Source organism: Jaculus jaculus, chromosome 2 (assembly GCF_020740685.1).
Source record: "Jaculus jaculus isolate mJacJac1 chromosome 2, mJacJac1.mat.Y.cur, whole genome shotgun sequence".
Taxonomy (NCBI): Eukaryota; Metazoa; Chordata; class Mammalia; order Rodentia; family Dipodidae; genus Jaculus; species Jaculus jaculus.
In genome coordinates, this window is record NC_059103.1 from 196,609,861 (window position 1) to 196,633,679 (window position 23,819).

General features: G+C 55.8%; 1 protein-coding gene across 1 annotated transcript in view; it reads left to right on the forward strand.

The window, feature by feature from the left end:
* Positions 1-23,819, forward strand: part of LOC101617528 (maestro heat-like repeat family member 5) — a 48,372-nt gene that overhangs the window by 16,658 nt on the left and 7,895 nt on the right. Inside the window, 11 exon segments of the mRNA XM_045143561.1 lie at positions 2,797-2,892; positions 4,081-4,185; positions 8,070-8,205; positions 8,374-8,468; positions 9,708-9,857; positions 10,326-10,495; positions 11,379-11,520; positions 13,019-13,203; positions 13,421-13,558; positions 14,063-14,174; positions 14,367-14,510. Of these exon segments, the coding sequence (XP_044999496.1) occupies positions 2,797-2,892; positions 4,081-4,185; positions 8,070-8,205; positions 8,374-8,468; positions 9,708-9,857; positions 10,326-10,495; positions 11,379-11,520; positions 13,019-13,203; positions 13,421-13,558; positions 14,063-14,174; positions 14,367-14,510 (1,473 nt within the window).

Genomic DNA, 23,819 nt, shown 5'->3' on the forward strand with positions numbered 1-23,819 from the left:
GCCCCCATTCTCCCTCTCTCTCTCTCTCTCTCTCTCTCTCTCTCTCTCTCTCTCTGCCTCTTTCTCTGTCTGTCTGTTGCTCTCAAATAAATAAAAAATAAACGAACAATTTTTTAAAAAAGAGAGAGGGAGAGAATGAGTGTACCAGGGCCTTTTGCTATTGCAAAAGAACCTCATACACACGTATCACTTTATGTGTCTGGTTTTACATGAGGACTGGGGAATCAAACCCAGGCCATGAAGCTTTATAAGCAATGCTTTTAACTGCTGAGCCATCTCCACAGGTCTAATATCCTATTTCATCTAAAAGTGTTTCCAAAGGTGTATTTCACACTTAGAAGTTTTTACATCGTTTTTTGCATGATGGATTTGGTCTTTTTATGAAAAATTTAGAATATATATATATGTGTGTGTGTGTGTATATATATATATTTTTTGCTTGTTTGTTTGTTTGTTTGTTTTGTTTTTTGAGGTAGGGTTTCACTCTTGTCCAGGCTAACCTGGAATTCACTATGTAGTCTCAGGGCAACCTTGAACTCCTGGAGATCCTCCTACCTCTGCCTCCTGAGTGCTGGGATGAAAGGTGTGCACCACCACATCCAGCAAAATAGAAAACGTTTTTTAAATAAAATAAGTGAAAACCCAAGAAGCTGTATCTAAAACACAAACAAAATATGTTAATAGTCCTGGATTCATTTACTGTTGCCAACAAACTTGACTATTTGTTAAATAGCCCTTACTTAGAGATTGCTTTTGCCAACAAGCGTGGACTTATCATTTGGTCTCACAAGGTGCCCTGAGGCTGCTCAGCCAAGGCAAGGGGGCAGCGTCTGTGTGGTACTAGTTGTGCGGGCACTCGGGATGTGGGAGTGCATGCTTGTGGAAGCTCACCAATAGGGTTCCAAAAGCCAATGAGGCCAGACAATGTGTTACAGGGACGGAGGGCCTGAGAGGCTGATGTGTGCAGCAGTGAAGGCCTGCCAATACTGGAGATGCCAGGAAGGCGGGGCCTCTGCTGAGGCAAAGTGACATGCACTGACGTGGTATGTGCTGCCAGCAACAGGGCTGAAAAGGCAGGTCTTCTCGGGCCTGTTGGTCTCTAGATGATGTCCCTTCAAGATACAGGACGTGGAACTGCAGGAGTTTGATGTTTGGCCTGCTGGGTTGGCAGGGGGGGGCGGGTGTCTAATCTTCCATTGCCATTCTCCGGCGAATGTTCCCTTTTGGAATGGGAATGTTACTCCATACCATTGTTCATTACAATTATGTAACCTGTTTTTATATTTTACAGGGGATCCCAGCTAAAATTTTTCTTTGAGCCTGGAAGAGAATTTGACCCTTAAACTTTTGCGCAATGTTGGAACTGCAAAGGCTGTAGGGACTTTAGAAGTTGAACTGAGTGCATCATGAGACAGTTAGGAGTCTATGGACAGCAAAGGATCTGGTTTGAAAGTGCAATGTCCTCCCATTGGCTTATGTGCTCCTCAACCGATACACCATTTCGAGAGGTTCTAGAACCTTTAGGAGTGGTTCTAGAGGAAGTGGGTCACCAAGGGTCACTTTGGGATCCCAACCCAGTCCCTTCTTTCTGCCCCCTGATTGGCACCAGCGAGAGGCTGTGCCTCAAGTTCCCTTAGCCATGGGCCAAGCCCCTCTTGTCACCACGCCCTCCCTCCATGAAGGGTATGCCTGCTGGATCATGGGCCAAATCCTTTCTCCCCTGAGAAGCTTCTGTCAGGTGCTGGGTGATGCCAAAGAGACTCATGTAAGGAACTTCAGCCAGGGGCTGGCACATGATCCAAACTTGTGTGACTGGTCATTGGTTTTAGGTTTTTGCTCTTCTCCATTCCACCTGTGCTGGGTGAGACTTGGGAGGAGCTGGCCAGGTAGTCATGGCACAGATTCCCCCACAGTGGGACACACGGGACTTATGCTAGCTTTGTACCATCCTCAGCAGCATCTACACATCCTCTCTCATTGCATCTCAAGACAGCCTTGGTGCGGAGGCCAGCTTGGGCCAGACAGCTGTAGATGTGCCGAGGGGGCCGTTGAAGTCTCTCATTTCCTGACTTGGTGTCCACGTGTGGGCTGCCTTGCTCTTTCTACGAGTGTTTGTTCAGTACCGCATGACCTTAACTCACCTGTTCACCCATCGTCACTGGGAAGCTCCCAGGACCCAGGGCTGGGACAGCTGCTCTGTAGATGGCTTGGACTCGCTGAGTTTTTTTTTTTTTTTAATTTTTATTTATTTATTTGAGAGCGACAGACACAGAGAGAAAGACAGATAGAGGGAGAGAGAGAGAATGGGCGCGCCAGGGCTTCCAGCCTCTGCAAACGAACTCCAGATGCGTGCGCCCCCTTGTGCATCTGGCTAACGTGGGACCTGGGGAATCGAGCCTCGAACCAGGGTCCTTAGGCTTCACAGGCAAGCGCTTAACCGCTAAGCCATCTCTCCAGCCCCTCACTGAGTTTTGAGTAGCTGAAGACAAAAGTCAAAAATGTTCTCTCTGGAGAACAGGAGGTCACCAGAAAGGAGGGAACAGCAGTGGAGGTGGGAGGGGTGAGAGCAGGTGGGGACCTGCTCCCCTGTGACACCTGTATGGTTCACACTACAGTTCCCCTCGGTCCGGAAGCTGATCTTTCCTTCTCCATGGTTAATATCTGCAGAGCCTGAGGCCACAAAAGCATGGCCTGTCCTCACCTACCCGGCCTGGGCCCAACAAAGCAGACACTTTGGGACCTTGCACAGGAGTAGAGAAGGATATGGGGTGACCAGGCTGCCCTGTCCCATGCCAGGTGCTGTATAAGAAGACATTCCATGCCCTCATCCTGCTCCTCCAGAACTTCATCTCGGAGAACCCGAGCACAGATGAAATATGCTTCCTCTTGCAGGTCAGGCTGCCACCTCCCAGGAGATGACTCTGACCCCATCCCAACCTAGAGAGTGTTGGGGGGAAGGGAGGAAGGGAGGGAGGCCAGCAGAAGCAGATCTGACTGCTGGGAAAGCTGCTGCGTCATCAGAGAGCTGTGTCTTTCAGTCCTGTCCTTCACCATTGGGGAGGAGAGGGTGCGGCAGGCTAGCTTGGTCTTCAATGGCCAGTGGTTTACCCGACCACGTCTATGCAGTGAGGTTCCCTGAAGTCCCAAAGGGATCCGGCTGAGCCCATTAGGTCCTGAGGTCCCAAGCCTCACATCCATGCAAGGTGTGGGAACTCTTTGCTCACCCCACCCGTGTCCTCTGCATCTCTCTCCCGGGCCCACCATCAGCTCCGCCACGCCCTCCATCACAAACAAGGGGGGGGGGGAAACAAGACAACTGTTGCCTGAGTTCTGCACATGGCTCCAGCTATCTGACTAAACTCAAGAGGGGACACCCCATGAGTGGGAGGGGGCACCATTTCCAAGCTCCAGGTGTTGAGAGTGGAAACTAGATTCCCCACTATGAAGCACTAAGGGACTGGATGCCAAGGCTGGCCATGGTGTTGGGAATGATCAGGGTTACAGCAGGTCCTTGGGGCAGAGATGCCATGATTGGATCGTGGTGTGTGGGTGTGTGTGTTTAGTGTGGGATTAGAACCCGTGCCATAGTGCATGCTAGGCAAGCATACCCTCAGCCTCATGGCTCTATACAAAGAGGGAAGGAGATTTAGAAGAGACAGACACTTAAGTGTTCCCTGACTCCACAGTCTGGTATCCCATGCTCCTCAGAATGCTCCCAGCAAGAAGACCATCACCCTGCATGGCCTCTCTTGGATCTCTAGAACCATAAGCCAAAATAAAACTCTTTTCTTTATAAAGTAGTCTGCTTTGGGCATGTTGTTATAGTAATGAAAAATGGACACATAGAGTTGGGCTGAAGTGTAGGCCATGTCTGGGGTTTGGGACTGGCTGCAGAAATGAGGCAGGAAGTCTTGGGGATCCCTGACCTGAAATCTGACATAGCCTCCAGGTAAATGGTGTTAAGAGGTACAGAGCACAGAGGGCACAGAGGCCAGAGGCTGGCTCTCCTCGGGGCTGAGTGAGGTGGGTGTGGACGGTCTGCGGGTGCTGGGCCTCAGGCTCCACTCTCCCTTGTCACAGCACACAGAGTACTGGCTGAAGTCTGACAAGAGCCACGAGCGCCAGCGGGCGGTGCAGTCCGTCTTCCTGCTGCTGCAGTATGTGGTGGACTCCCTGAAGCTTCCTGTGAGTGCCCAGCTCCCCAAGGCCGCGGGGAGCCCCTGGTTGGGGGAAGGTCCCTCAGGCCCATGCCCACCTCCTGGTTAGCAGTCCTGGGAGCACAGGGGGTTCCCGTCATCAGCATCCAATGAGCCCCACAGGCTCGGGCTGAGGCTGCCGTTGGTAGCGTGGTGTGAGGAAGTCCTGGCACCAGGACTGCTCACAGGACAGTGAGGAGGTGGAACAGGAAGGGACAGTGGCGACCTGGGAAAAAAGCGGTCATCCGGGAAACAGAAGGCGCTGGGCCTGTGGTGTGAAGGATGCGGCCCTTAGACAGTCATGGGGAGGGAGCAGCAGGGGAGGATGAGAAGTACTCCTTTCCTGCAGAGGCATCCCAGGCTGTCAGGGACAGTCCTCAGGACAGGACATGCCAGCTCCAGCCTTGCTCCCAGGGCCATGGGCCTCAGCCCCCATCCCACACCCCAGGAAAGCAGAGGGAGGAGGCTTAGCACCACAGCATGGCAGGCGGGCCTGTGACTCCAGCACTCAAGAGACGAGGCAAGGGGGTTGTGATTATGGGTTGGAGACTAGGATAGGCTACATAGTGAGACATGATCAAAAGGAAAGAAAATAGGGAAGAAGGAAGGGAGGGAGGGAGGAAAGGAAAAGAAAGAGGAAGTGGGGAAATGGCTCAGTATGTAGAGTACTTGCTGCCTAAGTGTGAGGCCGGGAGATCAGCTCCCCAGCACCCACATACAAAGCCCAGTGAGCATGAAGACCCACCTATAATCCCGTCACCCAGGAGGCAGAGATGGGATCCCCAGGGCCAGACTAGCTGAATCAAGTGATCCCTGGATTCAAGTAAGGACTGTATTTCAGTAAATAAAGTGGTCAGTGATCAAAGGAAACACCCAGCATCACGCTCCGGCATCCACACATACCTGTACGTGCACTCACCCACGTGTGAACTACCTCCCCCCCCCACGCACACGGAAAGGGGAGGGAGGGAGGGAGAAAGGAGGACAAAGATGGCTAAGTGCAAACAGAGCCCTGAGTCTCCAGAGGAAGTCGGGTCCTCTTTACAGGTGTGGGGCAGGCAGAAACTGATAACAGAAACCTCATCAAGATTAGCAACTTCTGTGCATCCAGACCCAGGACACAGGTGGGAGGGACATGTGTGTGATGGGTACTTCTGATGGAGGACTTGTGTCTAGAAAATATCAACTCCAGGAACAGCAAATCCAGCCCTTGCGTGGGCAGGTTTCATACAGGCATTAAGAGAACTATGAAAGTGAATATGCCTGACACAAACTGTCATAAAGGAAATGCGAATAAAACCACCATGGGATGCCACTACCTACCCACTGAAAGGGTAAAATTAATGACTGGCAATAGCAAGTGTTGGCAGGGGTGTGGAGCATGAGAAGGTGTTGCATGGCTAGTGGGAGTGGCAGATGTTAACACTTTACAGAACTTCCAGCAGTTTCTTTGAAAGTTAAACACATTCTCATCAGCTAAGTGCACAATTCTGCTCCTGGGTTTTGCTCAAGAAGCAGGAGGACCTGCATTCGTGCATGGAAAGACATATGGAGGAATATTCTTGTGGTTTTGCTCGGGCAGGGAACAACAGGAACATGTAAGCAGTATGAGGTGACAACTATCCAGCGACCCATAAAACTCTTCACACATCAGCCATAGGGCTGGACCCCAGCGATGCACTGAAGCCAGCCTCTCAGGGCACCCAGGGCTTGGACTCATAGACTCCAACACGTTCTCCTGTTGGGTTCTGTTGAACTGCATGCACACAAGCTATTATCTCTGGAGGCTGGAGAGGCCCGGCCAGGTCTTAGTGCTCACAGCTAAGGACCGCCCTTGATAGCGGGCTATGGGGGTACTGTGCCATGCTTGGGGGTGCGCTGTGGCCTCCAGAGGCAACCAGACAGATGGGGAGAGGAGAGGCTGTGCATAGCCCATGAGCCAGGTGAGAGAGGCTGGGTGGGGAGCTGTGGATTGGTCCTGGACACTGCTGACCGGGAGAGCCCAGGACATCTGGTGAGCCATACAGAAAGCCTTCTGAGAAAGGGCAACCCCCGGGTCCATAGCAGGGGCATCCGGAGGGAGCAGGCAGTCGCCCACTGAGGTTCTAGCACGTGGGGAGCAGATGAATTTGGCATGGGCTTATTGGGCACATGATGTCTGCCACACACTCCGGCCATAGTGCTGAGCTCGCAGGGGGCGGGGGTCTGGTAGGGTAGGTCTGGTAGAGAGCTTAGCCTGGAGACAGAAATCTGTCTAATGTGGAAGGCACCACTGCAGACATGATGGTGTGATAGATTCCCAGTAACGTGGAAGAGCCCGTTGGATGGGGGATCCTGGATGTCCTCTCCCCAGTGTTGGAGCATAAGCCACACTGAGGGGACAAGCCATGCAGTCCACATGCAGATGGAGTATCCCACAGAGGAATGTCCCCTGCCCAAGCTCTGGTCTTACATCAGGTCACTTCCCAGGCCCACAGACAGGATGCCAGCCCATGCCAGCCCAGCCTTGGGCTGTTTCTGTTCAGGTCCAAACTGTTTACCAACATGAGCCAGTCTTGCCTGAGCCAGACCCCCCACCTGACCCTGACTTCCAGGAGCTGTGAGGCTGGCTTGACATTAAGGAGAGACAGCAGGTGCTTCCTTGCCCTCAAGGTGGCTGTGAAGACTCCAGGAGGCTCACATCACCACTTTTCTACCCCTTTGCCTCGTTGAAGTATGACTTGCACACTGTTAAACCAAATCAAGGAATGGAGTTATGCGGTGCACGTCCATGTGCTCAAGAGTTTCCAAGGAAAATGTGAACATGAAATAGAATATGTGATACCAAGAGATAAGTGTTAACTACCTATAAGTAAGAGTTAAGAGGGTCGGGTGTGGTGGCGCACTCCTTTAATCCCAGCACTTGGGAGGCAGAGATGGGAGGACGGCCGTGAGTTCAAGGCCACCCTGAGACTACATAGTGAGTTCCAGATCAGTCTGGGCTAGAGTGAGACCCTACTTTGAAATGCATACAGAGAGAGAGAGAGAGTGTGTGTGTTAGGACATTCTAGCTACAAACAAAATACAGTGTCAGAAATAAAAGAATGGGCCCCACAGAAGAAAATGAAACCCAGAACAGGGCAAGAGAAGCCACAGAAACTAAAGGAAGAAGTAATACTCAGGAACAAGGAGAGCTGCAGGGAGCTGCCGAAGAGCATGAAGCCTAAATGGATCCCAGAAGGAAAGGGGAGAGGATCCCACAGACACAACCGCTGAAATTGCTCAGATTTGCCAGAAAATGCAAGCTCACAGACCCAAGACTATCAGGAAGGAGCCCGAGGAGGCTAGGAACAAAGGAGAGTCCATCACAACCGTGGTTGTTAAAAGCCAGTGGAAAGGGGGAAATCTTAAAATAGCCCAAAGAAGTGCACACATGCACACACAGAGGCACACAGACATGCAAATAGGCATGACATGGGCATGCACACAGGCATGAGTGCATTCACGTGGGCACACGGACATGCACCTATCCATACACACATGCCTGCACACTGGCATGTACAAATGCACACAAGCACATGTTCATACCCACGGGGACACATACAGATAAGCACATATATAACCAGGCAAGCGCACACACATGCACCCATGAACACACACACACACACATACGTGTAGACACGCCTGCTCTCTCATGGTAGATAACACAAACACCATTTCCAGGTGAGGAGTCAGGTCAGAGAAGAGGAAGGCTCCTGAGTAGAACGAAGAGCTCCTCTCAAGTTCAGCCAGTGTGTCTCCCACAAGGTGCTAAGCACACGGGCGGGAGGAGGAAGTGGCATAACGAAGCCATGCCCGAGTCCGCTCATCGCCCCACCCGTTCATGCTTCCCAGGAGGAGTCTGTGCCATCCGTGCTGGGCCGCCACGTGGGTCTGCTGACGCTGCTGTGGTGTGACAAGGACGAGACCACCCGCCTGCACTCATACCACTGCGTCTTACTCCTCTTGCAGATAGTAGTGAAGCAAAAGGGTGAGCAGAGCTGGGCTGAGGTGGTCTTGCTCCTGGCGCAGACCTGGCTCCTTGGGCTTTCAACTCCTCAGACCTTGCGGCTGGCTGTGAGCTGGAGCCAAGGCGCTTGTGGCAAGTGGAGAGACTGCCTCCCACTTAGGCATCCTCCTGAGCAAGTCTGTTGTGCAGGGAAGGCAATGGAGCCCATGCACTGGAACAAGATGAAGATCTTTGAAGCCAGGAAGTCTTCAGAGTCTGTAGTGAAGCTCTCCTACGTGGTGAAGGTGAGGCCACTCAGGCTGTGCCTGGATCCGACCCATCCTGCCCCAGGCCGCTGTACAGACAGGGCCAAGGGATCCCAAGGGGACTGCGCAGGGGAGCAGGTTGAATGAAACCACAATGAGGCACACCCCAGCTCTTTACAGGGAAAGACCATGTCTCTGTCCCTCCCCGTCCCTCCCAGCCTCTGTCTGGACGGGATGTTTGGACCCATGGGCTCATTGACATGTCCCTCTGGCTCCAAGGGTGACCAGCCCACCTTACCCTGCTCCATCCTCTGATCATTTCTGGCCCACCCTTCCTATATTCTCCTCTCTGCTTCCACTAGCCCCTTGTATTGGGTTGGGTTTGAGTTCAAATTCTGTCCCTAATTTACTAGGTGACCTTGGGCTGTCATTCCATCTTGTTGAGCCTGTTTATCCATCTTCCATGTATGAGTATGGAAAGGCCACTCAGACCAATCTGGCCACTCCCCAGGCAGTCTGTGCTGGGAGCTGCCGTACCTTGGGGAGATGGAGTTCTTTGGAGCACACACTAAGCTGAGCTTGTAGTCTCAGTGGCCTTTTCAGAAGACAGTAGCCAAGGAATTTGGGTTCATGACTCTGTGGCAGTGGGAAAAGCAAGACAGAGGAGATGGGACTGCACAGGAGTTGGTCTTCATACTGACTGGCTGCAGGTCAGGCAGGTCCCCAATCCCCTAGGCAAGGCTGTTGCACCATTGTGCCCAAGGCAAGTCCAGAGAAGGCACAAAGATGGGTTTGTGGGGCTGGAGAGATGGCTTAGCGGTTAAGCGCTTGCCTGTGAAGCCTAAGGACCCCGGTTCGAAGCTCGGTTCCCCAGGTCCCACATTAGCCAGATGCACAAGGGGGCGCACGCATCTGGAGTTCGTTTGCAGAGGCTGGAAGCCCTGGCGCGCCCATTCTCTCTCTCTCCCTCTATCTGTCTTTCTCTCTGTGTCTGTCGCTCTCAAATAAAAAAAAAAAAAAAAGATGGGTTTGTGGCAGTCATGCTTACAGGCATTCAGTGATGGCCTGAGCCCAGGTGGGGGGACAGCTGGGAGTGAGGGGCTAGAGATAAGGTAGCATGGACCCTTCCAGACCCCAATATAGCCTGTGTCCATGGCACTCACACAGCCACAGGTATGCCCTTCATTCCATCTCTGGTAAGAACTTGGACCCTTACCCAGCTCAGGTCACTGCTGACCAAAGGCTCCAGCCCTCCCTTTGCCCTCTGGTTCCATACAGGCCTTCCGTGCCAACCTATCGGTGGCCCAGCACACACAGCTGGTCCTCACACTGCTGGGCACCCTCAGCAGCCACAACCACCAATATTGCGACCTGGCCGCCAAGCTCCTTCTGAGGACTTTCCAGGCACTGAGCATCAGGAAGGGACAGGTAGGGGCTGGGTGGGCGTGGCCTCTGTGCTTAGTTCTCTCTCTCTCTCTCTCTCTCTCTCTGTGTGTGTGTGTGTGTGTGTGTGTGTGTGTGTGTGTACAGATGTGCCTCATTCTCAGGAACTGCACCCACTACCCTCGCACATGCCTCTAGCCAGGAGCCCCATCTCCAGCTGTCTTTGCACAGCAAGCTGTGGAAGCCCTTGGCCCACACCACCTGTAGGAGAGAGCAGATCTAACTGCCTTTCAGTTGGATCTGGCCAACTGATAAGACTCAGCCAACAGGGGCTGCCAGGCCCCCTTGACTTGGATACCAGCAGGACCAACATCATTAGCCCCTGCTTGTTGTCCTCCCTTTCCTAGAAACAAAGGTGGGGTGACAGTGTGAGGTTGGGCCAACAACCCTACTAGCGAGTGATGCAGCAAGATCCACATGCCTGAGGCCGCGCTCCTCCCACCCTTCCTCAAGGTGGCCGAGATCCTACAGGGTCTATTCAAACAGCTGCCCCTGATCCGCTTCGAAAATGTTCGTCAGACCATGCAGAAGGCTGTAGTGGTCCTGGGGACTCAACACAGTCAGGAGTTGGTTGAGGGGATCTTGTTCCTGTGCCCTGCCTCAGACAGGTAAGTTGTCCTTTGGTCCATGCACCCTGAGGTAGACATCATCTGACCACACAATGAATGGCCTTCCCTCATGGGCCCAGCCACCCACTGCACACACTGGAGACCCAGGCGTTCTGCCATACTTAGCTTCCTTTTTGACCCCAGATCAGGACAGGTGGGATCCTGAAAGTATCCCCTTTATTAAACAGTCCCAGGAGAAGGCTTCAGTGTGGAAATGACCCTGCATTTTAGAAAGCCGCCTGAGGCCCACCTGCAACTGAACCGTAATCAGCCAGAGGCTGTGAAGATATGTGATGACCCCTGCCCACCCCAAGATACCTCAGGCCTGCAGAGCCTTAGCCTGTCACACTGGGTGCCACTGATTTTTCCAAGCTGCTGTCTGGACAATGTGGCCTCACTACTGGGAACGTGGCCTGCCGGCCAGCCATGGCTCTATGCTCATGATGCTGTGAGAGTGCATTCTTGGGGTGGCCGGCCACATGCTAACCACCTTATAGATGTGTGTGTCCTTGATAGCATGAGAGATGCTGGCCATCATGCCCAATTCCAGTGCACACAGCATTGGACAGGGAGCTTGCTGCAATGAAGGACCCTTGAGCCCTGCCCGCTGTGGTTCTCAGCCCTGTAGGCTCTCCTCTTTTCCTCAGGGCTCCCCTTGCACTTTCTGAGAGGAGAGACAGGGGCTCTGGAGCAAGGCCAAGCGTGTGCAAAGACCAGGGAAAGCCAACACCAACACAGACCTCAGGGGTCCCTCTCCAGCTGCTGCTCTTGGCCATGTCCACTGGAGCCCACCACACTCCATCACATCCCGCTGATGGCCAGCACGTCTGGAAGGTCTCCCTCGAGGGGTATGCCCAGTGTTTCCAAGCTGAGGCATGGACTTCTGTCTCCCTAGGAGGGCTCTGCTGCTGTGGAAAACTCTGGCCATTGACTGCCAGCTGGCCCGAGAGGTGATGATTCTCCTCTACATGAAGCTGAAGTTTCGGCCTCCCCGGGAGCTCATCTGGTCCAGCTACCAGACCCAGCTCATCTCCCTGATGGTGATCAGTGCCCCAGGCCATGCCATCCTCCCAATCCCGCCAGCAACCGCATCCTCACTTGGTGACACTTAGTGGGATCCCAGGGTGACCCTCAGGCCCTTGTCAGGCTTAGTGAGTGTACAGTTGTGGGTGGCCTGTGGTCGTGTGTGCAAGTGGATCCTGAGCCTCACCTGCTCACCATGAGCCCCCACTCTGCACATGTGCACCCATCAGCCAGCCACCTCATCACAGCCCCTCCCCTCCCACCCCTCCATCCTTGCCATTTCTTCTGCTTCTCCACACGATGGGGACTTGAACAGGAAAAACCAGAATCCCACAAGCTCCCAGAGGTTCCTGGGACATACTGGGAAGCCTCCCTCTTAGGGTTTGGAGTGGCCAGGACTACTCACTGTGCCATAGCCAGCCATGGGGACAAAAAGAATGACAGCAGCACAGGGCTGAGGACAGGTCCCGGCGAGGCTCCCGGGGAAGGCATGGGAAGCCTGGGAGAGGCAGCAGAGCAGAGGCAGGAGAAGGGCACCTATGTCAGCCAGCAAGGTCGGGGGGCCGAGGCACGCCCATGAGAACAGTGGAGCTGTGCAAGGATCCAAGTTTGGTGAGACTTGATCATCACTGCCCTTTGAAAGGAGGACTCCAGGGACTAGGAAGATGGCTCCGTAGTTAAAGGCATTTGCTTGCAAATCCTGCTGGCCTGGGTTCAGTTCCCAAGCCATTCACATAAGCCAGATACGAAAAATGGTACAAGTGTCTCGTGTTTGCAACAGAAAGAGATCCTGGCGTACATAGCCATGTACAACACACGCATGCTCAAAATAGAGAGAGAGAGAGAGAGATTTGGCATGATAGAGCATGCTTTTAATCCCAGCACTTGGAAGGCAGAGATAGTGGATCACTGTGAGTTCCAGGCCAGCCTGGGCTACAGAGTGAGTTCCAGGCTAGCCTGAGCCTGAGTGAGATCCTACCTTGGAAAAAAAAAATTTAAAGGACTGTGGTGTCAGGAGAGGGTAGGGGCTGGTCGTCCCAGAGACAAGGTGGGACAGTGGGCATGGTGACCACAGGACTGTCTAGGGGAGAGCCAGGGGATCTCATGGCCAGTCACTGTCCCACTTGAGCAAATGGGCTGAATGGGGCCAGCCACCAGAAGCCAAGGGACAGGTCGCCAGCAAGGCCTTCACCAGCAGAAGCCTGGGAAGAGCCTCCTCACAGAAGGCAGGGCTGGAGAGGCCCTGCTTTTCAGGGTCCTGGCTCAGAGCTGTTGGGGCCTTGATGACTTGGAGCCCAGCAGAGCCCCAGGGTCAGGACTGAGTCATAGAGAGTGGAGGGGCTCCTGGGCCTGCCTCAGGCAGCCGCAGAGTGAGGATGCAGAAGTCGCCCAGAGCTCTGCAGGCAAAGTCCTGGGACCAGGCAAAGAAAGACCAAGGGGCTGAGGCTGGAGGGGCCGTGAGGCCACGTGTGCTCAGGGGGCCCCCACAAGGCTCTGCTCTGCATCCTGCCGCAGGCCCTGGACACCATTTACGAGCTTCTCTACACCCCCGAGTACAGGAGCTCAGTCAGCTGGGCCTTCGCGGGGATCCTCCTCGGCCTTCTCACACAGCTCCACTATCTGTTTGAGCTGGGCCTGCTGGAGGGCATCTCCGACTACCAGGAAGACATTCTGGACTCTAAGCCTCTTGGCCCGTGCAGGTGAGTTGGAATGGAAGGGCCTTGGGCCCTTGCTATATACTCGCAGGGCCCTAGACGGTGTCAGGGACCCAGGAAGGAACGGACCATGTTCCATGGGGTGGGGCAGAGGATAGAATACCCAATGTGGCAAGCTGTGAGAGTAATGAGCAAGGGGAGCCCAGGCCAAGGCAGCACTCCTCGGCACCCAGCCTCCGCTGCCATGCCCACCCCACCCCAGGACCTGCCTGGAAGCACTGAAGGGGCTGTTCTGGACCAGACACTACTGGGAGGTATTTGCCTATGTCAAGTTGCTCCAGGGCTGGGACCTCTTAGAGACTCTGGAGACCTACCCGAAGGGTGTGGCCCTCCTGGCCAGGTGAGTTTCCAGCCTAAGATCCTCTGGGGGAGGGGCTTGGATTGTCAGCAGCACAGGCCACATCTTTTTTTATTTCTTTACTTATTTATTTATTTGAGAGTGACAGACACAGAGAGAAGGACAGATAGAGGGAGAGAGAGAGAATGGGTGCGCCAGGGCTTCCAGCCTCTGCAAACGAACTCCAGACGCGTGCGCCCCTTGTGCATCTGGCTAACGTGGGACCTGGGGAACCGAGCCTCGAACCGGGGTACTTAGGCTTCACAGGCAAGCGCTTAACCGCTAAGCCATCTCTCCAGTCCATGCACAGGCCACATCTTGATGGGTTCCTGCCACACACACCCCAACACACACACACCCCAACACACACACACACACACACACACACACACACACACACACTGGACTCTGCACTCCAGACTCAGCCATCAGGCCAGTGCTGGAGGCCAGGGCCTGGCTGGAAAATAGAGCCTTTGGAACCCAATGCCTGCCTCTTGCGTGGGACAGGGCCATGGCTCACTACAACTGCGAAGTCAAGGCTGTGCTGGGGCAGGCGGTCATCTCAATGAAGAGCACTGAGGAGAGAGAGAACATTACGGCCATCTTCATCATCGTAGAGGTGGGCTTGGCCCCAGCCACCTGGGTGGACTTCCCTTCCAGGCTTCTGAGAGAAAACTGTCCTAACTTTCCCCCCACGTCAGCTCTGCTGGCTCTTTGGAAAGTCTTCCTTCGAATTAATTCTTCTGTCATGTGCTATAGGACAGGCTGATTTTCCATGGAGGCTACAGCTGACAATGCCAACCCTATTCAGTTTCTCAACAGCCCGGACATCTCCAAGTATGTGTCTCGGAAGACCATCTTAAACTCCCTGAGCCTGGGCCTGCGCAGCACTAACCAGCTGGTGCGGGCCATGAGCCTGAAGGGCCTAAGCAGCCCCCTGATAAACCCTAAGAAGGTGAGAGGCAGGGACTTGGGAGAGACATCAGCCACCCCACCCTGTGGAAGGATTAGGCCTGGGAGGACGGGTCCAGATGACTATCTTACTTTTTTACTTTTATATTTTTTAAAATAACAACTTCCATGATTGTAAACAATATCCCATGGTAATGCCCACACTCCCCCCACACTTTCACCATTGAAATGCCAATCTCCATCATATCTCCTCCTCCTCTCAATCAGTCTCTCTTTTATTTTGATGTCATGATCTTTTCCTCCTATTATGATGGTCTTGTGTAGGTAGTGTCAGGCACTGTGAGGTCATGGATATCCAGGCCATTTTGTGTCTGGGGAGAGCACGTTGTAAGGAGTCTTACCCTTCCTTTTGCTCCTACATTCTTTATACGACCTCTTCCACAATGGACCCTGAGCCTTGGAAGGTGTGATACAGATATTGTAGTACTCAGCACTCCTGTCACTTCTTCTCAGCACCATGATGCCTTCTGAGTCATCCCAAGGTCACTGCCCAGATGGCTATCTTCTTGTGAGGAGTGAAAAGGGCCAGGCTTCTCTGTCGAAAGGAATGGGGTGGGAATGAGAATTGCTAGGCTTCAACAGGGGTTCTGAGCTGGGGAAGGGCTGAGCTTGGCCATTGGCCTTCTTGCAAGAAAGACTCTCACACTTGATAGCCACCAGCTAGGTGAGCAACTTCTTCCTGCCCCTTCAGCAAACATGGAATCACCAATGGATGGAGGGAGGCTATAGGCTGCACTTCTTCCAGTTACTATGGCCTATACCAACACTTCCTAGGCAGGCTGTGCAAGGCTAGGAGTGGATGTGCAGTGCAGGTTCGCAGTGGTTGGGGAGGAGGAGGGTGGAGGAGTGTGGAGGAGGAGGGTGGTGGTGTGTGGAGGAGGAGGTGGAGGTGTGTAGAGGAGGAGGAGGTGGAGGTGTGTGGAGGAGGAGGAGGTGGAAATGTGTAGAGAGGAGGTGGAGGTGTGTAGAGGAGGAGGTGGAGGTGTGTGGAGGAGGAGGTGGAGGTGTGTAGAGGAGGAGGTGGAGGTGTGTGGAGGAGGAGGTGGAGGTGTGCAGACGAGGAGGGGGAGGTGAGTGGAGGAGGAGGTGGAGGTGTGTAGAGGAGGAGGTGGAGGTGTGTACAGGAGAAGGTGGAGGTGAGTGGAGGAGGAGGTGGAGATGTGTAGAGGAGGAGGTGGAGGTGTGTGGAGGAGGAGGTGGAGGTGAGTGGAGGAGGAGGTGGAGGTGTGTAGAGGAGGAGGTGGAGGTGTGTGGAGGAGGAGGTGGAGGTGTGCAGAGGAGGAGGTGGAGGTGGGTAGAGGAGGAGGTGGAGGTGTGTGGAGGAGGAGGTGGAGATGTGTAGAGGAGGAGGTGGAGGTGTGTAGAGGGGTGGTGGAGGTGTGTGGAGGAGGAGGTGAGGGTGTGTGGATGAGGAGGTGGAGGTGTGTGGAGGAGGAGGTGGAGGTGTGTAGAGGAGGAGGTGGAGGTGAGTAGGAGCAGGAGGTGGAGGTGTGTGGAGGAGGGTGGAGGTGTGTGGAGGAGGAGGTGGAGGTGTGTGGAGGAGGAGGAGGTGGAGGTGTGTAGAGGAGGAGGTGGAGGTGAGTGGAGGAGGAGGTGGAGGTGAGTGGAGGAGGAGGTGGAGGTGTGTAGAGGAGGAGGTGGAAGGTGTGTAGAGGAGGAGGTGGAGGTGTGTAGAGGAGGAGGTGGAGGTGTGTAGAGGAAGAGGAGGTGGAGGTGTGTGGAGGAGGAGGTGGAGGTTTGTAGAGGAGCAGGTGGAGGTGTGTAGAGGAGGAGGTGGAGGTGTGTGGAGGAGGAGGTGAAGGTGTGTGGAGGAGGAGGTGGAGGTGTGTGGAGGAGGAGGTGGAGGTGTGTGGAGGAGGAGGTGGAGGTGAGTAGAGGAGGAGGTGGAGGTGTGTGGAGGAGGAGGTGGAGGTGTGTGGAGGAGGAGGTGGAGGTGTGTGGAGGAGGAGGTGGAGGTGTGTGGAGGAGGAGGTGGAGGTGTGTAGAGGAGGAGGTGGAGGTGTGTGGAGGAGGAGGTGGAGGTGTGTGGAGGAGGAGGTGGAGGTGTGTGGAGGAGGAGGTGGAGGTGTGTGGAGGAGGAGGTGGAGGTGTGTGGAGGAGGAGGTGGAGGTGTGTGGAGGAGGAGGTGGAGGTGTGTGGAGGAGGAGGTGGAGGTGTGTGGAGGAGGAGGTGGAGGTGTGTGGAGGAGGAGGTGGAGGTGTGTAGAGGAGGAGGTGGAGGTGTGTAGAGGAGGAGGTGGAGGTGTGTGGAGGAGGAGGTGGAGGTGTGTAGAGGAGGAGGTGGAGGTGAGTGGAGGAGGAGTGGAGGTGTGTGGAGGAGGAGGTGGAGGTGTGTAGAGGAGGAGGTGGAGGTGAGTGGAGGAGGAGGTGGAGGTGAGTGGAGGAGGAGGTGGAGGTGAGTGGAGGAGGAGGTGGAGGTGTGTAGGAGGAGGAGGTGGAGGTGAGTGGAGGAGGAGGTGGAGGTGAGTGGAGGAGGAGGTGGAGGTGAGTGGAGGAGGAGGTGGAGGTGTGTAGAGGAGGAGGTGGAGGTGTGTAGAGGAGGAGGTGGAGGTGTGTAGAGGAGGAGGAGGTGGAGGTGTGTGGAGGAGGAGGTGGAGGTGTGTAGAGGAGGAGGTGGAGGTGTGTAGAGGAAGAGGAGGTGGAGGTGTGTGGAGGAGGAGGTGGAGGTGTGTAGAGGAGGAGGTGGAGGTGTGTAGAGGAGGAGGTGGAGGTGTGTGGAGGAGGAGGTGAAGGTGTGTGGAGGAGGAGGTGGAGGTGTGTGGAGGAGGAGGTGGAGGTGTGTGGAGGAGGAGGTGGAGATGTGTAGAGGAGGAGGTGGAGGTGAGTAGAGCATTAGGTAGAGGTTGTCGAGGAGGGTGGAGGTGTGTGGAGGAGGAGGTGGAGGTGTGTGGAGGAGGAGGGGTGGAGGTGTGTAGAGGAGGAGGTGGAGGTGAGTGGAGGATGAGGTGGAGGTGTGTGGAGGAGGAGGTGGAGATGTGTGGAGGAGGAGGTGGAAGTGTGTAGAGGAGGAGGTGGAGTTGTGTGCAGGAGGGTCGAGGTGTGTGGAGGAGGAAGTGCAGGTGTGTGGAGGAGGAGGTGGAGGTGTGTGGATGAGGAGGTGGATGTATGTGGAGGAGGAGGTGGAGGTGTGTAGAGGAGGAGGGGGGAGGTGTGTAGAGGAGGAGGTGGTGGTGTGTGGAGGAGGAGGCTAATGGTGTATAGAGGAGGAGGTGGAAGTGCATGGAGGAGGAGGTAGAGGTGTGTGGAGGAGGAGGTGGAGGTGTGTAGAGGAGGAGGTGGAGGTGAGAAGAGGAGGAGGAGATGGAGGTGTGTGGAGGAGGAGGAGGAGGTATGTAGAGGAGGAAGTGGAGGTGTGTAGACGAGGAGGTGGACGTGTGTAGAGGAGGAGGTGGAGGTGTCTAGAGGAGGAGGTGGAGGTGTGCGGAGGAGGAGCTGGAGGTGTGTGGAGGAGGAGGTGGAGGTGTGTAGAGGAGGAGGTGGAGGTGTGTAAAGGAGGAGGAGGTGTGTAGAGGAGGAGGAGGTGGAGGTGTGTAGAGGAGGACGATTAGGTGTGTAGAGGAGGAGGTGCAGGTGTGTAGAGGAGGAGGTAGAGGTGTGTGGAGGAGGTGGTGGAGGTGTGTAGAGGAAGAAGAGGTGGAGGTGTGTGGAGGAAGAGGTGGAGGTGTGTAGAGGAGGAGGTGGAGGTGTGTGGAGGAGGAGGTGGAGGTGTGTGGTGGAGGTGGTGGAGGTGTGTGGAGGAGGAGGTGGAGGTGTGTGGAGGAGTGGAGATGTGTGGAGGAGGAGGTAGAGGTGTGTGGAGGAGGAGGTGGAGGTGTGTGGAGGAGGAGATGCAGGTGTGTGGAGGAGGAGGTGGAGGTGTGTGGAGGAGGAGGTGGAGGGGTGTGGAGGAGGAGGTGGAGGTGTGTAGAGGAGGTGGTGGAGGTGTGTGTAGGAGGAGGTGGAGTTGTGTGGAGGAGGAGGAGGAGGTGTATGGAGGAGGAGGAGGAGCTGTGTGCAGGAGGAGGTGGATGTGTGTGGCGGAGGAGGTGGAGGTGTTTGGAGGAGGAGGTGGAGATGTGTAGAGGAGGAGGAGGAGGTGAGTGGAGGAGGAGGTGGAGGTGAGTGGAGGAGGAGGTGGAAGTGTGTAGAGGAGGAGGTGGAGGTGAGTGGAGGAGGAGGTGGAGGTGTAAGAGGAGGACGTGGAGGTGTTTAAAGGAGGGGGTGGAGGTCTGTGGATGAGGAGGTGGAGGTGTTTAGAGGAGGAGGTAGAGGTATGTAGAGGAGGAGGGGGAGATGAGTGGAGGAGGAGGTGGAGGTGTGTGGACGAGGAGGTGGAGGTGAGTGGAGGAGGTGGTGGAGGTGTTTAAAGGAGGAGGTGGAGGTCTGTGGATGAGGAGGTGGAGGTATTTAGAGGAGGAGGTGGAGATGTGTAGAGAAGGGGGTGCAAGTGTGTAGAGGAGGAGGTGGAGGTGTGTGGAGGAGGAGGTGGAGGTGTGTGGAGTACGAGGTGGAGGTGTGTGGAGGAGGTGGTGGAGGTGTGTAGAGGAGGAAGAGGTGGTGGCGTGTAGAGGAGAAGGTGGAGGTGTGTAGAGGAGGAAGTAGAGGTGTGTAGACGAGAAGGTGGAGGTGTGTAGAGGAGGAGGTGGAGGTGTCTAGAGGAGGAGGTGGAGGTGTGCGGAGGAGGAGCTGGAGGTGTGTGGAGGAGGAGATGGAGGTGTGTGGAGGAGGAGGTGGAGGTGTGTGGAGGAGGAGATGGACGTGTGTGGAGGAAGAGGTGGACATGTGTGGAGGAGGAGGTGGAGGTGTGTGGAGGAGGAGGTGGAGGTGAGTTGTGGAGGAGGAGGTGGAGGTGAGTTGTGGAGGTGGTGGAGGTGTTTAAAGGAGGAGGTGGAGGTCTGTGGATGAGAAGGTGGAGGTATTTAGAGGAGGAGGTGGAGATGTGTAGAGGAGGAGGTGCAAGTGTGTAGAGGAGGAGGTGGAGGTATGTGGAGGACGAGGTGGAGGTGTGTGGAGTAGGAGGTGGAGGTGTGTGCAGGAGGTGGTGGAGGTGTGTAGAGGAGAAAGAGGTGGTGGCGTGTAGAGGAGGAGGTGGAGGTGTGTAGAGGAGGAGGTGGAGGTGTGTGGAGGAGGACGAGGAGTTGTGTAGAGGAGGAGGAGGGGGAGGTGTGTAGAGGAGGAGGAGGAGGTGTGTAGAGGAGGAGGTGCAGGTGTGTAGAGGAGGAAGTGGAGGTGTGTGGAGGAGGACGAGGAAGTGTGTAGAGGAGGAGGTGGTGGAGGTGTGTGGAGGAGGAGGTGGAGGTGTGTAGAGGAGGAGGAGGTGGAGGTGTGTGGAGGAGGAGGTGGAGGTGTGTGGAGGAGGAGGTGGAGGTGTGTAGAGGAGGAGGAGGTGGAGGTGTGTGGAGAAGGAGGTGGAGGTGTGTGGAGGAGGAGGTGGAGGTGTGTGGAGGAGGAGGTGGAGGTGTGTGGAGGAGGAGGTGGAGGTGTGTAGAGGAGGAGGTGGAGGTTTGTGGAGGAGGAGGTGGAGGTGTGTGGAGGAGGAGAGGAGTGTGTAGAGGAGGAGGAGGTGGAGGTGTGTAGAAGGAGGAGGTGGAGGTGTGTGAGGAGGAGGTGGAGGTGTGTAGAGGAGGAGGATGGAGGTGTGTGGAGGAGGAGGTGGAGGTGTGTAGAGGAGGAAGAGATGGAGGTGTGTGAGGAGGAGGTGGAGGTGTGTGGAGGAGGAGGTGGAGGTGTGTAGAGGCGGAGGAGGTGGAGTATGTGGGGAGGAGGAGGTGGAGGTGTATGGAGGAGGAGGTGGAGGTGTGTAGAGGAGGAGGTCGAGGTGTGTATAGGAGGAGGTGAGTGTCGGGATGAGGAGGATGTGGAGGTGTGTGGAGGAGGAGGTGGAGGTGTGTAGAGGAGGAGGAGATGGAGGTGTGTGGAAGAGGAGGTGGAGGTGTGTAGAGGAGGAAGAGATGGAGGTGTGTGAAAGAGGAGGTAGAGGTGTGTGGAGGAGGAGAGGTGGAGGTGTGTAGAGGCGGAGGAGGTGGAGTTATGTGGGGAGGAGGAGGTGGAGGTGTATGGAGGAGGAAGTGGAGGTGTGTAGAGGAGGAGGTGGAGGTGTGTATAGGAGGAGGTAAGTGTGGGGATGAGGAGGATGTGGAGGTGTTTGGAGGAGGAGGTGGAGGTGTGTAGAGGAGTAGGTGGAGGTGTGTGGAGGAGGAGGTGGAGGTGTGTGGAGGAGGAGGTGGAGGTGTGTGGATGACGAGGTGGCGGTGTGTAGAGGAGGAGGAGGTGGAGGTGTGTGGAGGAGGAGGTGGAGGTGTGTGGAGGAGGAGGTGGAGGTGTGTGGAGGAGGAGGAGGTGGAGGTGTACAGAGGAGGAGGAGGTCGAGGTGTGTGGAGGAGGAGGTGGAGGTGTGTGGAGGAGGAGTTGGAGGTGTGTGGAGAAGGAGGTGGAGGTGTGTGGAGGAGGAGATGGAGTAGTGTGGAGGAGGAGGTGGAGGTGTGTGGAGGAGGAAGAGGTGGAGGTGTGTAGAGGAGGAGGAGGTGGAGGTTTTTGGAGTAGGAGGAGGAGGTGTGTAGTGGAGGAGGAGGTGGAGGTTTGTGGAGTAGGAGGTGGTGGAGTGTAGAGGAGGAAGTAGAGCTGTGTAGAGGAGGTGGTGGAGGTGTGTAGAGGAGATGGTGGAGGTATGTGGAGGAGGAGGTGGAGGAGTGTGGAGGAGGAGGAGGTGTGTGCAGGAGGAGGTGGATGTGTGTGGCGGAGGAGGTGGAGGTGTGTGGAGGACCAGGAGTTGTGTAGAGGAGGAGGAGGAGGTGAGTGGAGGAGGAGGTGGAGGTGTGTGGAGGAGGAGGAGGAGGTGTGTAGAGGAGGAAGTGGATGGTGTGTAGACGAGAAGGTGGAGGTGTGTAGAGTAGGAGGTGGAGGTGTCTAGAGGAGGAGGTGGAGGTGTGCGGAGGAGTAGCTGGAGGTGTGTAGATGAAGAAGCGGTGGAGGTGTGTAGAGGAGGAGGTGGAGGTGTGTGAGGAAGAGGTGGAGGTGTGTGGAGGAGGAGGTGGAGGTGTGTGGAGGAGGAGGTGGAGGTGTGTGGAGGAAGAGGTGGACGTGTGTAGAGGAGGAGGTGGGTGTGTGGAGGAGGAGGTGGAGGTGTGTGGAGGAGAGGAGGTGGAGGTGTGTGAGGAAGAGGTGGAGGTGTGTAGAGGAGGAGGTGGAGGTGTGTTGAGGAGGAGGTGGAGGTGTGTGGTGGAGGACGAGGAGGTGTGTAGAGGAGGAGGTGGTGGAGGTGTGTGGAGGAGGAGGTGGAGGCGTGTGGAGGAGAAGGTGGAGGTGTGTGGAGTAGAAGGAGGTGGAGGTGTGTGGAGGAGGTGGAGGTGTGTGGAGGAGGAGGTGGAGGTGTGTGGAGGAGGAGGTGGAGGTGTGTGGAGTAGGAGATGGAGGTGTGTAGAGGAGGAGGAGGTGGAGTTGTGTGGAGAAGGAGGTGTGTGGAGGAGGAGGTGGAGGCGTGTGGAGGAGAAGGTGGAGGTGTGTGGAGTAGAAGGAGGTGGAGGTGTGTGGAGGAGGTGGAGGTGTGTGGAGGAGGAGGTGGAGGTGTGAGGGAGGAGGAGGTGGAGGTGTGTGGAGGAGGAGATGGAGGTGTGTAGAGGAGGAGGAGGTGGAGTTGGGTGGAGAAGGAGGTGTAGGTGTGTGGAGGAGGAGGATGTGGAGGTGTGTGGAGTAGGAGGTGGAGGTATGTAGAGGAGTACGTGGACGTTTGTGGAGGAGGAGGTGGAGGTGTGTGGAGGAGAAGGTGGAGGTGTGTGAGGGAGGAGGTGGAGGTGTGTGGAGGAGGAGGAGGTGGAGGTGTGCAGAGGAGGAGGAGGTCGAGGTGTGTGGAGGAGGAGGTGGAGGTGTGTAGAGGAGGAGGAGGTGGAGGTGTGGTGGAGGAGGAGGTGGAGGTGTGTGGAGGAGGAGATGGAGGTGTGTGGAGGAGGAGGTGGAGGTGTGTAGAGGAGGAAGAGGTGGAGGTGTGTGGAGGAGGAGGTGGAGGTGTGTGGAGTAGGAGGAGGAGGTGTGTAGTGGAGGAGGAGGTGGAGGTTTGAGGAGTAGGAGGTTGAGGAGTGTAGAGGAGGAGGTAGAGCTGTGTACAGGATTTGGTGGAGGTGTGTAGAGGAGATGGTGGAGGTGTGTGGAAGAGCAGGTGGAGGTGTGTGGAGGAGGAGGAGGTGTGTGCAGGAGGAGGTGGATGTGTGTGGCGGAGGAGGTGGAGGTGTGTGGAGGACTAGGTGGAGTTGTGTAGAGGAGGAGGAGGAGGTGAGTGGAGGAGGAGGTGGAGGGTGTGTGGAGGAGGAGGAGGAGGTGTGTCGAGGAGGAAGTGGAGGTGTGTAGACGAGAAGGTGGAGTTGTGTAGAGGAGGAGGTGGTGGTGTCTAGAGGAGGAGGTGGAGGTGTGCGGAGGAGGAGCTGGAGGTGTGTAGAGGAAGAAGTGGTGGAGGTGTGTAGAGGAGGAGGTGGAGGTGTGTGGAGGAGGAGGTGGAGGTGTGTGGAGGAGGGGGTGGAGGTGTGTGGAGGAGGAGGTGGAGGTGTGTGGAGGAGGAGGTGGAGGTGTGTGGTGGAGGCGGAGGAGGTGTGTGGAGGAAGAGGTGGACGTGTGTAGAGGAGGAGGTGGAGGTGTGTGGAGGAGGAGGTGGAGGTATGTGGAGGAAGAGGTGGAGGTGTGTAGAGGAGGAGGTGGAGGTGTGTGGAGGAGGAGGTGGAGGTGTGTGGTGGAGGAGGTGGAGGTGTGTGGAGGAGGAGTTGGAGGTGTGTGGAGGAGGAGGTGGAGGTGTGTGGAGGAGGAGGTGGAGGTGTTTGGAGGAGGAGGTGGAGGTGTGTAGAGGAGGAGGTGGAGGTGTGTTAGAGGAGTAGGTCGAGGTGTGTGTAGGAGGAGGTGGAGTTGTGTGGAGGAGGAGGAGGAGGTGTATGGAGGAGGAGGAGGAGCTGTGTGCAGGAGGAGGTGGATGTGTGGGGCGGAGGAGGTGGAGGTGTGTGGAGGAGGAGGTGGAGTTGTGTAGAGGAGGAGGAGGAGGTGAGTGGAGGAGGAGGTGTAGGTGTGTGGAGGAGGAGGTGGAGGTGTGTGGAGGAGGAGGAGGAGGTGTATGGAGGAGGAGGAGGATCTGTGTGCAGGAGGAGGTGGATGTGTGTGGCGGAGGAGGTGGAGGTGTGTGGAGGAGGAGGTGGAGTTTGTAGAGGAGGAGGAGGAATGAGAGGAGGAGGAGGTGGAGGTGTGTGGAGGAGGAGGTGGAGGTGTGTGGAGGAGGAGGTGGAGGTGTGTAGAGGAGGAGGAGGTGGAGGTGTGTGGAGGAGGAGGAGGTGGAGGTGTGT